The sequence below is a fragment of the Aplysia californica genome, unplaced genomic scaffold, assembly GCF_000002075.1.
Source record: "Aplysia californica isolate F4 #8 unplaced genomic scaffold, AplCal3.0 scaffold00104, whole genome shotgun sequence".
Taxonomy (NCBI): Eukaryota; Metazoa; Mollusca; class Gastropoda; order Aplysiida; family Aplysiidae; genus Aplysia; species Aplysia californica.
Window position 1 is genome coordinate 471787 of NW_004797374.1, and position 14489 is coordinate 486275.

The window sequence follows — 14489 nt, forward strand, 5'->3', positions numbered from 1 at the left end:
CACATCGTATGGATACGATAGAAAAACACAACGTATGGATAGTGTCAAGAAAGTAGAACCTAAGAATAGCACCCTCAAAGCACTCGAACTTTAGTGATTCCCGTGGGGAGGTCAAGCTAAGGTAAAGTGTGGAATTAAACTGAAAACGGACAAATATACAACATGAAGCCATGTCTTCCAAATTTTACATTCGTAAATTGTAGAAAAGAAAGATGTAAGAGATATAATAGATACAGAATAATCCGCTTATACTTATATCGACATGCTTTAGGAAGAGGATTTGATGTCAATATATATAAAAATGTCGAAAAATGAATATTAAGTAATGCCAAAGAGGAAAAAACAAGGGGAGGTCAGCGGTAAGGGGGGGGAAGAGGTTGGAGTTACAGTACCAAAGACCGAGCAGCGCGAGGCGCACTCTACACACCGGCACAAACATTGTTGTAGCATCCTTGTAAGGTCTGTATACGGCCGCTTGCTGGGGAAAATGGAAAAGCGAGGCATTGACTCGCTGACCGTGGCACTTGCCAGCGACAGGCTGAGAATAGGATGGGGAAAGGGAGTGAGCTATATGTTCTGATACCGGGGAGTGAGCGATCAGGAGTGGGGGTAGGGAGGTGCTGCCCAGCGCGCGAGACGTTCACGTCTGCGAGGCACTGTACTGTGTTGGAGGCTACACTGTGTAGGCCTTACATGACCCACTAAAGCCTGGTGTGTCGATATATTATATTATATGGGCGCCTTTAAGGACAAGCTGGATAACCCATATTTCGGGGGTTTCCAGAAATATTGACCTACACCAAAAGTGGGCATTGCTCTACCAATATGAGAAGTTTGATTCCATTGGTGTGTATTTGTTTGGTTAAAGAGAAATCTTTCCTTTTTTTAAAAAAGAAACTGAACAAGGGGCAAAAGCTTAGCCTTCAATTTTCTCAAAACAGCATTTTTCGGGATAGCCACCATGTGCTTAAAAGCGACCATATAGGCTACTTGGCGAGTATGCAGACTTAATGAAGAACTAATGCGTTGACCGTAAGCGTGGCTTTTCACCCCATTTATGTTCGTGGGCTTCGCCAGGTACCCAGGAAGCATGTCGATAAAGCAGAGGGGGCCAAAAAAAAGTCAATATAAGAGAAATTGTCTAGTAAAGATATTGAAAGAAAAATTTCGTAATTAATTGGAAAATATGTCGATATGTCAAAATGTTGATAAATCGGATGTCGTATAAGTAGATTATACTGTATATAGTAGACTCAAAGTCAGTGTAACTTTTCTGTTTTATTTCATATTTATTGTTAACATATCAGAAAACAACTAGTATATAACAACAATAGGCATTTTAATAATAAGTGCATAATTTATAAATGCATCACACTCTACAACATACTCTTTGCAGTTTACAATCAATGTATAATATATGCACACCTCTATCACAATACAGCTGTTCTCCTCATATAATATATCTCTCATTCACAAAACATTCAAACAAGCTCAAAAACGGAATTAACTCATGTGACCATTGACACTCTTTACCCTTTTTGTCTCTGTTCTCTCTTTGTTCATACTACAGCCTGGTTCTACGAAGAAGGAAAATAGGCAAGTAATGATATAGCAACGTTATGTTCCTACTTGGTTGCTCCAAATTCTTCAGAATTGGACAGAGGATCCACAAAGCAGGAAAGTGGGTTACAGAAACAGACATACCAACCATTGTCTATGGAGTAGTGGTATGTTCATCTTTCTGCTGGCACGCTGGATCCCTCTCACTTCTTTAGTATTTATTACGGAAGGGTCTAGGGGGACCAGGATTTTGGTCCACGGAGATTGCGCGTCTGGGGAGACCAGGATTTTGGTCCTCTGAGGTTAAAAGTCAATTGGGGTCTTTTCATTAAAAACCTGGGTGGGCTATTTAAGCCAGAGAGAGACAGACAGACAGATGGACAGACAGAGAATGAAAGCGTGAAAGACAGACAGAAAGGAAGTGAGAAAGAAAGAAAGAGGGGGATAGAGAGAGAGAGAGAAAATATGTGTTTGTGTGTGAGAGAAAGCGAGAGAGAGAGGGAGAGAGAGAGAGAGAGAGAGAGAGAGAGAGAGGGGGGGGGGGGGAGAGAGAAAAAAAGTGAGTGTGTGGGGGAGGGGCAAAAATTTCCTAAATACTGACCAAATTAAAAAAATAATAAGATTTTTGTGATCAGCAAATTTTGCAAATTTCACACAATGAACGCTATTTAACGCCCGATTACGAAGTTCAATTATATTTTTTGTGCGCGTGTGTTTCACCATTCGGCCCGTGCTAGGCCTAGATCTAGATTGCATCTTGTCTTTTACTTTTAAGTCTCGATTGCCACCAATGCAACCGTCCTCGCCATTTCGGGAAAACGAAATGACAACACTTGGAAGCAGAAGGAAATGGCTCGTGAGGTCACGCATGCGCAAAGCAAAATGTTTTCATGGTCCCCTAGACTGGGTGTCTCCGTGGACCAGGATCCTGGTCTCGAGAGACACTTCCATTTATTATAATGATTTTCTACGGGCAAAGTGGCACTGAGCGACTACAACAGCTCAAGACAAACAGGATCCTAAAGTTAGACATTTGCACGTGACGTGGTGACGTAGACTGTCCCGGTCTGATACTTCTTTTCCCCTTACACACCGGGAAGTTTGGCAGTGAGTTGGGATAGCCGAAATTTAAAAAAATCGGAATCAGGGGTTTTACGATCATATTTTTGAAAAACAACAAAAATCGTGACAAGTACGCCAAATCCGTGATGACGAGCAGCCCCGAGACTTCATCCCCACTCCATCTCTAAGAGACAAATCAATCTGCTACCATTCTGGTCATCTTTGTTGTGTGATAACATCTCGGCATCTTTCTGTGTCTCACTTCCGCCAACACCATGTGACGTCCACTCATTATGCTGCACCAGGCAAACTGGTAAGGAGATGTTCCGACCGGATACTTGCTTTACATCGTAGCCCTAGGAGGTGGGGAAAAGAAAAAAAGGGAGACAGTGACCAAATATCATAATATATACAATGGTAAAAGAAGCTGAATTTCCAGACTTCAATATTTTTATCACTCTTGATCTATACATACAGTAGGACCGGATTAAACTGAACACAGTAAATCTAAAAACAGTGGTAAACGATAGAAATATAAAATCCCCGATTTCTTTCTGCTATTTGATTAACTCTTCTGAACAGAACACTCAGCTAAACCAACAATCCAGTGGTCCAAGAAATTTCGGCTTAATTAGACTCCAAGACTCCACTGTATTTAAAAGAGAAAAATGAGTTCTTGATCTGTAGTTTCGACCAACTGTACTAATTCTAAAAAAGCTCATCTTCAATATGGTTGGAGAGAAGAAAATTAAACCCGAGACTTCACATTATACATTACGCCATAACTGCATGTATGTCTTTACCTCTGTCTTTCAGGACCAACCTGGGCTAGGGATGATATGTCTTCCTATTTCACATAAACATGAGCATATAACAGCAGCAAGTGATGCATTTCATGACATCACTGCCATGGGGACTTCTTATTTCTCTAGGCCTATCCAGGCACAGAGCACAGTACGACCCTAGACACTAGATTATAACATAATTATGTCTGGTGGGTAGTTGTATTTCACTAGCCCGGGTTGGCCCCGACAGTAACAGATGAAGCAGTCTGCCCTAAAAGATCAAAATTACGTTAATTTCAAGGTAAAATAAGCACAATTATACAGTTTTAGTGGAGATTCCTTGCCTCTTGACTCCGGTCTTGAGGCAACAACGACTCAATTGATTTCTGTAGGAGCTGCAAAAGAAAAGAAAAGTTCAAAGTATTATTCTTACATCCTGAGAGCTCGAAAATGTACTACATTTACCTGAAATAATATTCTTAGCACTCCGTCATAATTCAGTTTATGGCACCATAACTGAAGCTTCCACTTGTCAAATCTTTCTTTAAAAAAAAAAAAAAAATCAAACTTAGTACAGTGGAATCCTGTTATAACAAGAGGGATGGGACCAGTACGAAATGTCCGTTAATGCAGGATTCTTGTTGCAAGGGATCCAGTAATAAAGTAGGTTTAATTTATGAGTTTGGTGTTCTGTTTATTTAATTTTTTTTTTGTTATCTCCTCTGATGATGGTTTTGTTCAACATGACCTCTAGGTCTTACTTGATAAAAAATTGAATCAGGTTTCTTTCTCTAGGGTTAGCGATGTTGACAGCTCAGCGTGGACTATCAGAAGGAAAGTTTTCTAGGCTAACTCGCCCGCTGTGTTTTCCACCACCCCACCACACCCTGTGGTGCGTTCCTGCGTCTGCTTGCGCGCGTCACACATTCGCTCCATCCATCACAGCACGGTGACCTCTCCATCCCCGCATTGGAGAAGTGAGAGGCATGGTGAAGGTAGGCCTAGATAATCTAGACAAGGCTGGCCTATCACGTGATGCATTCTGCTACACAACGGCTTGTCTGCGTGTGTTACACCCTCCCTACTCATTCGCTTCGTCTTCATCTTTGGCATACATGGGCTCTCCCATTCTTTGTTTCGCTTGATCACCAACAAGTTTCTCAACTGGCGAGGTTTTTTTTACATAAATGGCCAACACGATGTGAACAGCAGCAGCAATATTCCGCTATAACCGACTCACGCGTTTATCTGATAGCGCTATAGCAGTATTTTATTTGCAAAAGATAAAGAAGGGAAAAAAACAGGGTTTTAGAAAAATGTCTCTATAACAGACTTCTCGTTATTTCAGAGGACTCGTTAAAAGTGGACTCCACTGCATAACACAATCATTTTCAGACATATATAAATAAAATTAATTAATTAATTAATTAATTAATATATTACATCTGACTGATCCCTTTGGGGAAATTTTGGTTACAATGGCAAGTATACCCACATAAATACTATCAATCAAACACACAAATATCACACCATACAAAGAATACCAAACACACAATATCACACAAATACAGAACAATTTCACAAACAGACCATTGCTGGTCGCCACTGTGCAGCGCCCTGTTTCTTTTTTAGCTAGGGTTGTCTGTCTTGCTCAAGGACACACCCCAGTGACCATCCATCTAAATTCTGTGTCATCAACACTTACCTGACACTGTCTGAACTCACTACTCACTTAGCAACTGCAGTCCCCAATCTCATTCAGAACCAAACGACATTTTTCAAGAACAGTAGTTTCTCTAGAGCAACTTCAGCCTGATCAGGACTGTATGTAAGACATATTTATCCCATCCTACTCATACATACGCATATGTGGTGAAATCAGGCGGTCGTCAAATTAATGAAACCAAAGAAATAGGTATTTTTCCGCCAGTTGGGACCTTTTTTCGAATTTCTATTTTTTAGCTCTACACCATTAATGTCCACACAAAAACATATTCCCATGTGAATATATGGAAAAACGCTAATTAGAGGAACAAAAAAAAATTCCTTTTCCAAGGATTCTCAGGCTATGGAAGTTATCAAACTTTGGCGGCCATTTTCTCGCTAATTTTACCTCTGAAACCAGGCGACCTGACCTTCAATCACAAATATTTCGACTTCTATTCAAGATAGATGGATAATTTGTTCACCAAAGGAAGGCAAAAGAACAGGCTTTAAGATGATACGAATAATCCCATATGCAAAAAAAAATTGACGGGGGCTCTTGTGGCCTAGAGATTAAGGTGTTGGCCTCTCATTCAAAGGTCCCAGGTTCGAATACGAGTAGCGACCGAAAAATTTTCTTCTCTAAAATTGTCTCCTTTCACCTCCTTTACTGCTTTCTAGCAATGTTCTGTTGTCTGTTTTCGTCTCCTCTTTCTGCCCTCATCCCCTCACCTCCTTTGCCCCCTCCTCTGGGTTCCTGACTCTTTCTTCAGCCCTTCTACTGCTTCTCCTTGACTCCTTCTTACTGCTGTCTTTCAGCCACACCCCTGATCTACTGGTAGTGGTAGGACAGATCTACACCTAACCTCCATGGACAAGGGCGAAAAATCTTGGAAGGCCCTTGTGCAAATTGCGCATGTTAAAGATCCCTTTGTGGTATAAATTGATATGAGTAGGCTTCAGCCGCCATCCGGGTAAAATTCAAAATTTTCTACCAACTGAAAACATTTAATGTGTCCCGTGCACTCATATCGAGTCATGTGACCCTATGCAGTTGCGAGGGCCGTAAAACATCCCCCCCCCCAAATTATTTTTAAATTGACGAGCGCCTAATTCCACCCAGTCATGACACATATGAAAGAAGAAGGCTCTGCCCCCAAAACAGTGCAGGACATACATTAACTCTGACGACAGTGTTGTGCGGCAGGTCTGCATTCTGGACATGAACCACCATCTTCATTCTGACCACTGGACACAGCACTGACTGTTGACACACTGAGCACCACAAACTGTCACTGAAATAAACAATTCCGATATATACGGTCCAAGTTGTCCAGGACAGTCACCCATTGTCAAAGAGAAAAGTGGTTGTTTGTCCAAGACAGGTAGATGACTTAGACAGTGTAATTATAATCTAGGAAAAAATGCAAGGGCGGGAATGGTAGTCCAAACAAGTGATTGTCTTGGGCAGGTGGCCACTAGAGCAGGTTCAACTGTCCATTTCACCTGGCAGCTTAAGCACGTCATAAAAGACATCAAACACTCGAACACAAAATTTTGAGCACTTCGAGTGCTTTATTGTTCATGATGACTACAACGTCCAAGGAGAAGAGTACACTGCACTTAAAGCTGAGTTTCAATTCAAATAAGTTAAGACTCGGTTGAATAAAAACAATCCATTGAACTTTATTTGTTTTGTTTTTTTAACCACACCTTTAACTCACTTGAGCCAGAGCTATTTTTCACCCAACAACTATTGCAACCTGACAGTTTTGGGGTATTGAATCATTAACCACAAAATCACTGCGAAAGCTATCATAATTTTTAAAATGCAACAAAAAAAAGAAAGAAATGCTCTCACAGAAAAAAGAAAACTGCACCTAATTTTTCCAGTTAGTTTTTATTTTATCAATATTTTGAAATGGCAATTTGTAATAAAATCATCTATTGTATTACGGGGATGACTGATTTTGTCCATTACAGCTCAAAAAGTGTCGCACATATCTTCACCAAATTTGTAACGAAATGAATCTAGTGGGTCAGCTGTTGGCTCAACGTTTCCCGTAGCTTGTAACCGAAAAACCAGAGATATCGATCGAAATGTGCATCCTGTAAATACACGGGATTAGGAAACCGGACGGCGGCAGGTCCTGTAAATACACCGGAATAGGCTCAAGTGAGTTAATAAAGCATAACCATACATGATTTACACACAACTCTAAAATGCCTTCAATACTTTTGAACACTTGACAAAATTGAAAATCCCTCATCATTGCAATAAATTGTGTATGTACGAACAGAGAAGGCTTTCTCCTACCAGTTCTGTTGGTTGTAGAGTTGGTCACCTCCACAGATGTTGCACAGGTCCCACACACACGCAGAACTCTTTTCCACATCGGAGACAGTACCTGAGTTTAACAAAACAAAACAAAAATGTCAGAAGAATTCAAACGCAACAGACCTCATTTATCATGACATAAATAAAGGAGAAGAAAACACAAATTTAAACATAAAAATAATTTATTAGCTTTCCCTTTTCTTTCCAATTTCATCTATCCACTAAAGTAGTTATGTAATTCTGTAATTCTATTACCGGAAGCAAATAAATGTTTTATTACTATGATTGTCGCAAAGTGTCATTCCGATAATTTTATTGTTGTGATGTCGTTTTTCAACAAAATGAAGTTAATTTCTTCCCTATTCATTTATTATACTTTATCCACACATGGTTACGCTATGAATGTTGAGAACATTCACAACTCTCTCTTTCGCCCAAAATTCAGGACACACTTCAGCTATATAACAATTTTTTTAAAATAAATATTTTATTTTTACAACACAACATTCAGTAAAAGCACTCACTTTAGATCCATGGAATGCCTACCTTGTACACTTGTCAAAGATCCACAAACACTTCCAGCTGTGACTGGTGCAAGTTTCACATGCGGAGTCTCCACATAAGTTAGCAGTTGACCAGTCAGTCTGGAGTTCAAACCCCACGATTCCCACAATGACCGTTTGAGAGCCAGAGTGTACTGGTCACACTTTAATTTTCCTTTAAAAGAAAGGAACAAAATGCTGTTAAAACTTTCAATACATGTGCATCCAATTAAGGCATTGCGCATTATAACATACAGTTCTTTTTTTTTTACTATTTTAGGAAAAGTACTTTTTAAAGAAAGCTGTGGGTGGTTGGCAGGCACTCTCGTGTAGTTTGCTCCTCCTTTAAAATCAAACATCTATTGTCATCATCTTTCTATATTCCTTTGTTTGTTACTTTCATGTGTCACCTCTAATCTTCAGCATGTATATGATCTAATTGAGTTGTAAGTGCCGTAAAATTAACTAAAGCTAAAAACACAGAAAATTAACTATAGTATAAAACAAAGATTCAACAACGTAAAGATTCAATGTGATGCTTCAAACGGAATGGCAAAGTATGATAGTTGCAAGAAACAATTAATTGTACAAAAGAGAATAACAATTTGTCTGTAATACTTATCAGGACATGGAATTTGCAATACTGAATCATTCAGGTTAAAAAAAACCTGCAATACTTGTCCACACAAAATAAAGTCGGACCTGCTCTAACACATTATTTTTCTTAACTTTAAAAAACAATCCATCCTGACCAGTGTTATTGAGAACATCCCTGAAGAAGAACAGTTCTGGCGGGCCAGACTTCACCAGCTCCTGTCCTCCTCCGTGGCAGTCGACTGTCACCTCCAGCCTGTGAGAGGAGAAGACGGCAGAGCCTGATCCAGACAGGAGTAGAACGTACACATTGGGAGCTTGGTTGTCCTGCTGAATCAAAAAAATGTATATTTTTACAGGAAAAGTTTTCCACTGGGACAACGAAGTCCTAGATCTATCTCATCTTGCTCTACTTCTTATGTTTACTCATCTCTTATGTAATTTTTATCTTATCCTATCTTGTCTTATCTTATCTTATTCTATCCACTAACTTGTAAAGAGTAGATCTAAAAAATGTCATGGGAACTCAGCTCTTAAACAGCTTCAACTTTAAATATATGGAAATATTTCACATTTTCAGAGTCGAACCTCCAATCCTTTAGTTTCTCTTTACTTTTATCTACTCTTACAAATCAACAAAGATGACTCAAACTTATACTTGGAATATTATGTAATGCACTATTAAGCTTACTAGATCATGAAAGACAATTACACCTTTAATAATATATTTGTATACGATATATACAAACGGTTATGTCTAATAATAATAATATATGAATAATAATAAATTACATTTCCTTGATCCTCTTGGAGAAATTTGGGTTACAATACAAACATACACACATAAATACATACACATAAATATATACAAACATTAATACATACACATAAATGCATACATATTACACCAATACAGACCAATTTCACTAACATGCCACTGCCGGTCGCCAGTGTGTATGCATGAGTTTCTACCAATAAAAAAAAAATCCAACAGATGTACCAACCTGCTGAGACAAACTGCGTCGGGGACACACTACATGTGCAAGGAAGGAAACCCGAGCCGGAACGTCTGCCTGCAGACACAACCTTCTATTAACAAGAAGAAACACAAACAAGCAAAAACTGAGTCTCCTTCTTTTCTATCCAACATCTATTGTCATTAGGGACTGTTCACAAATGATGTCAGCCAAAGTTCGGCCAAAATTGACTCCCCCCCCTCTTTTCATCTTCTGCCATCTTTCACAGGGTCCCAGGGACCCCCCCCCCCAGTTGACATCAACCAAAATGTGCATGTACATTTAGAAAAAACCTGTTCTAATCTAGCTTCTAGCAGTCTGAGCTATGGGGAGATAACTGTTAATTTTAGTTTTTAGGACCCAAAAAATAATACGATCAATTATAGCCAAGAAAATGTGGTCTATAACATTTTTTCTTTCTTTCTTTTCTTTTTTTCCCACAACCCTTTAGAGCATCATAGTTGACGTCAACTTTGTAAGGACCCCCCCCCCCCCTCCCCAAGAAAATGTCACTGCTCCCCCCACCACTACCACCCCTCAGAGCTGATGTCATTTGCGAATGGTCCCTTATCTCTCCTCCTTCATTCCTTTGTATGACACTCTCTAGTTGTAACGTCTCTAATCTTTGGCACTTACATGACCTTTTTGTGTTTCAAGTGCCGTTAACCTCTTACTAAGCCTAAAAACTAAAGTATACAGAAATGAACTGAACACCTATAACAAAACTCTATCAGATAATCTCAAAAATACTTTAACTGTCTTCAGATAATGTTTGAAACTAATTCTCTACACCATAAGATGACACGCAATGTTTCAATCATCATTCATCATAACATTTTTTTTCTCACTATCACATGAAGAAAAACTGGCCTCTACATCCAACTAATCTCATAATTTAAAGAAATTCAATTTAAGAAAACTTCACAGGACCATGAGACTGAAATTTCATAAATCATTTTGTCCATAAAGATTAAACTTTCACAAATTATTTCTTCGAAGTGACTGAGCATGCAAAAAGATTAATCTAACATATGTGTGTAGCTGTGAGGCTATGGCGTATGCAAATAATAAATAACAAAAAAGCATGAACTTTTCTCTATATGAAAAAGTCTCAACATCCTCTAAAGCACTGACTTGAATCCAAAAATGGAGGAAAACCGAAATGTGCTTTAGAAGAATAGGTGGGGAAGAAAGGCTGGAAAATAGTTGAAAAGAGCTAAAACTGCACATCCTGGACAGAGTCAAAGGGAGAAGTTTTGTTAACACCCTTCAATCCCTCTTGGCATTTGATGGGAGTCTGGAATGTTCATTGTCGGCAAGCCATTCTAATGCTCTTAACCCAGAAAGCACACTTTTTCAAGGGAAAGGGAAAAAATTGTTTCAATTCTATTTCAAATTGTACATACCTCGTGTATCTTTTTTTTGTGTGCTTATTTCAACACCTTAAAATTGAATTCCAACAAAATATTTATGGAGCATAATCAACTGATTTCACTGATTAAGAAACTGCAATTTTTAAAATATTTAAAAGATTTGGGCTTTGTACATTTGAAAAACTGGCTGACAATATGTAATGTACACAAACTGTAACCTGAAAAACATCTTCCTCCGTCAACATAGGACTTAGCATCAAACAGCCACGTCCACTCCCATCCTTAACACTGCTGAGACCTTCATTTGCATTGACAACTTTCAGGTCAAGTCGATTTCCTGCCTGACACTTCAGGACGTGGCAGAACCTTGGGCATCTTGAACTGACCTATCGCAGGACACATCAGGATATAAATTAGTTTTCAGTTTCAGTTTGGTAAGAGATTTATAACACTCAAAGATGCAAAAGGCGACCCCTTTTCTCATTGACAATAGGTGGTAGTCTTGGAAAATGTTCATTGTGTTTTTAGAAAATTATACTTTCATGTTCAAATTCTCGGTACTGAGATTTAAACAGAAGTAACACCTGTAGGAATCAAGTTGTTTTTTTTCACATTAGTTCACAGCATGACTTAGTATTACTTTGCGCGCAAAGGTGGAATGGTTGAAGCATCTAAAAATAATTCGTAAAACTTCCGTTTATAAGAGCACCCTCTACTTAATGTGCAAATTACAAAAATGGGCCAATTATGGAGTCAAAGTATATCCGCTTTATTATACGCCAGGTCTGTCATGTTATAGACGAGTAAATACAGTTGACCTGTGGCGGTGGGTGGACCAAAATTTGGGTTGGGCTTTGGTTGCTTCCACTTCATTACCACCAAATAGCAAGAATTAAGACCTAAACAGTACTGATTTTTCTATAGTCACGGTGAGCCACTGCATTTTGAGAACCATTCAAACGAGAAGAGTCACCTTTGTCTTTAATTTCTTTGTTCAAAGTTAGATTCTTCTGGATGAAAAAGTTGCCTTAAAAGTGAAATTGACGTGAATTATAACTGTTAAATCTCAGCGGCACAAACATAAACATGCACACACAGCACTTCAAACATATTCCATCTATGAGCTGGATTAGGCCGTGAAGTCGCGGAAAGTAGAACGCACCTAACAAAGGTCCAATGGTATCTGTGTCACTGGGGGGGAAGTGTGTCATAAACTTTCGCCCCACTGTCAAGGCTAAGAGAACACTAGCCCTCAGTACAGTGTTCTTTTTTTCTGGTCTTCTACCGTTTTACAAGAAGAGTTCAATATTACGGAAGGTGCGTGGGAATGGGCTCATTCTTTGCTGAGCTCTAAAGATATTCAATTGGCTGTTAGATTACTATAGTTGTAAGCAGTGACAATAGTGATTGGATAAACGAGCAAGCTGCCAAGTTGATCATTCTGTGTTCATTGCGAGCGATCATAATGGTTTCAGCTGCTTATTTCGTTATTCAAAAGAAACTTTCACTTACTTTGGGATGGAGTTGGGGGGGAGGGGGGCTCTCGTGGCCTAGAGGTTAAGGTGTTCGCCTTTCATTCAATAGATCCCGGGTTCGAGCCCGGATAGTGACGGACGTTTTTCTTCTCTAAATTGTCTCCTTTCTCCTTTCCTGTTCTCTAGCAATGTTCTGTCGTCTGCTTTCGTCTCCATTCTCTGCCCCCACCCCCCTCAACTCCTTTCCCCCCTCCTCTGGGCCCCTGACTCTTTCTGCAGCTTTTCTACTGATTCTCTTTGGCTCCTTCTTACTGCTGTCTTTCAGCCACACCCATGATTTTCTGGTAGGAAAGATCTACACTTAGCCTTCTCGGACAGGGCGAAAAATCTCGGAGGTCCCGAGTGTTAGTTGCTCACATTAGAGATCCCTTGGTGGTCCAAAATTGAGAAGAGTAGGCTTCGGCCGCTACCCGGGCAAAATTAAAATTTTCCTACCAACTGAAAATGTTTAATGTGTCCAGCGCGTTCATATAACCTTAAACAATTGCGACCGCCGTAAAACACTTACAAAAAAAAAGAGAGGGGTGGGTGGGCCTCAAGCCCGTGAGCCCTTCTTTACCCACCGCCGCCACTGCTCTTGACAGACCTAAAACATTCTCACCTGTGAAGCCATTTTTTGTCTGTTCGGATCTCGGAGGTTCCGACCATTCTGCCTCCAAGCCTGAGCAACAACACTGAACAGAGCTGGCTCCCTGCCACAAAACAAGTTACACTAATTTAGAAACAAACTTGAGGCCACCACATTGAGATGGAGTCAAGTTCTTACATTCCCCCCCCCCCCTTCCACACGCACACACACGCACACATATACACAAACACACACACAAATGCTTACATTCACAAACAGACCCACAGTCACACACATATGATATAAATTAACAACGGTTTAAAATAATGTTTAATAACCTAGAGTATTCTGACGGTATTCCAAAGCCCTTTAATAGATCATACTTGAAAGGTTCTAGGAAAAGCTTGAAGCACGTCATGTGCAGAGCTTAAAAATCTACTGAAGGAAATTATGATAAAAAGGAGGAGCAAGCAGCAGGTCAAGCAGTCACCGCCTAGTTGAGACAGTGCAGAAACGAAACAGAGAGAGAAAGTAGGGAGGAAGAGGCGTTGTTACACACACACATATCGAACCTTTAGAATTACAAAAGTTCTATCTGAAATTTTTGGCCGTTTTGAGTTACTAAAAACCATGAGGCCAGAAAACAAATATTCTATCTGCTCTTTCAAAATTGTAAGATTTTTTGGAGATGTTATCAAGATATTCAAAGAATTGCATTCGAACAAACTTGACATGTTGTTTAAGTCAAAAATTTGTTACGTCACATTTCTCAAAATAAGGTACTGAGCAGATAAAAAACTTTGTCATTCTAGGGTAGTGAGGTACCGAAATACCAAGAGAAAATACTGACCGGTCCTCATCTATGCAGCCAGACACAGTCAGACCCTCACAGGAACAAAGGCTTTCCTCCAGGTGAGTTAAGGGCACACCTGCCTGCGTGAGTCCCTCATCCACATCTCGTATCAATGCAAGAGTACCCATGCTGTCTTCTAATAAAACTTCATACCTGGAAGAGAGTCGAAGGGGTACATTTTGTAAAAAGTAGAGTTCTTAATAGGACAGAACACTTCAGGGGAGACTATCCAACATGGAATTTGAATGAAATAAGTATATGGGTTTAAATCAAAGTTATGGTGTTTACAAATTACCGAAACTCAGCAGTATATCATGTCTAAGTACAGATGTTTTGGGAGTTTTCTTGCATTAAAAATAAATTACCTCAAGATAACTTAAATCTACTTTTTTTTCAGACTCATTCAATTTTTAAGGCCAAGAGTAATAATTAATAATCGATTAATGCAATCTACCCTTCGCATAGTCTATGTCTTTCACTGCTGTACTTGAAAATCTTCAAAACATTTTGTTTGTTTGTTTTTGTAAAGAGTTTTACGGCGCTCGCAACTGCATAAGGT

General features: G+C 39.5%; 1 protein-coding gene across 4 annotated transcripts in view; it reads right to left on the reverse strand.

The window, feature by feature from the left end:
• Positions 1 to 2110: 2110 nt before the first annotated feature.
• Positions 2111 to 14489, reverse strand: part of LOC101854707 (DNA repair-scaffolding protein) — a 29996-nt gene continuing 17617 nt past the window's right edge. For 3 of the 4 annotated variants that reach the window (XM_035969001.1, XM_035968998.1, XM_035968999.1), the window contains exons 11-20: positions 13928 to 14083; positions 13111 to 13201; positions 11193 to 11360; positions 9590 to 9658; positions 8744 to 8915; positions 7996 to 8166; positions 7429 to 7519; positions 6289 to 6406; positions 3752 to 3802; positions 2111 to 2978 (exon numbers count right to left, since the gene is read on the reverse strand). In XM_035969001.1, coding sequence (XP_035824894.1) covers positions 2790 to 2978; positions 3752 to 3802; positions 6289 to 6406; positions 7429 to 7519; positions 7996 to 8166; positions 8744 to 8915; positions 9590 to 9658; positions 11193 to 11360; positions 13111 to 13201; positions 13928 to 14083 — 1276 coding nt within the window. In that variant the 3' untranslated portion in view covers positions 2111 to 2789. The remainder of the gene's footprint in view (positions 2979 to 3751; positions 3803 to 6288; positions 6407 to 7428; positions 7520 to 7995; positions 8167 to 8743; positions 8916 to 9589; positions 9659 to 11192; positions 11361 to 13110; positions 13202 to 13927; positions 14084 to 14489) is intronic. The other variant, XM_035969000.1, reaches the window with a different exon arrangement.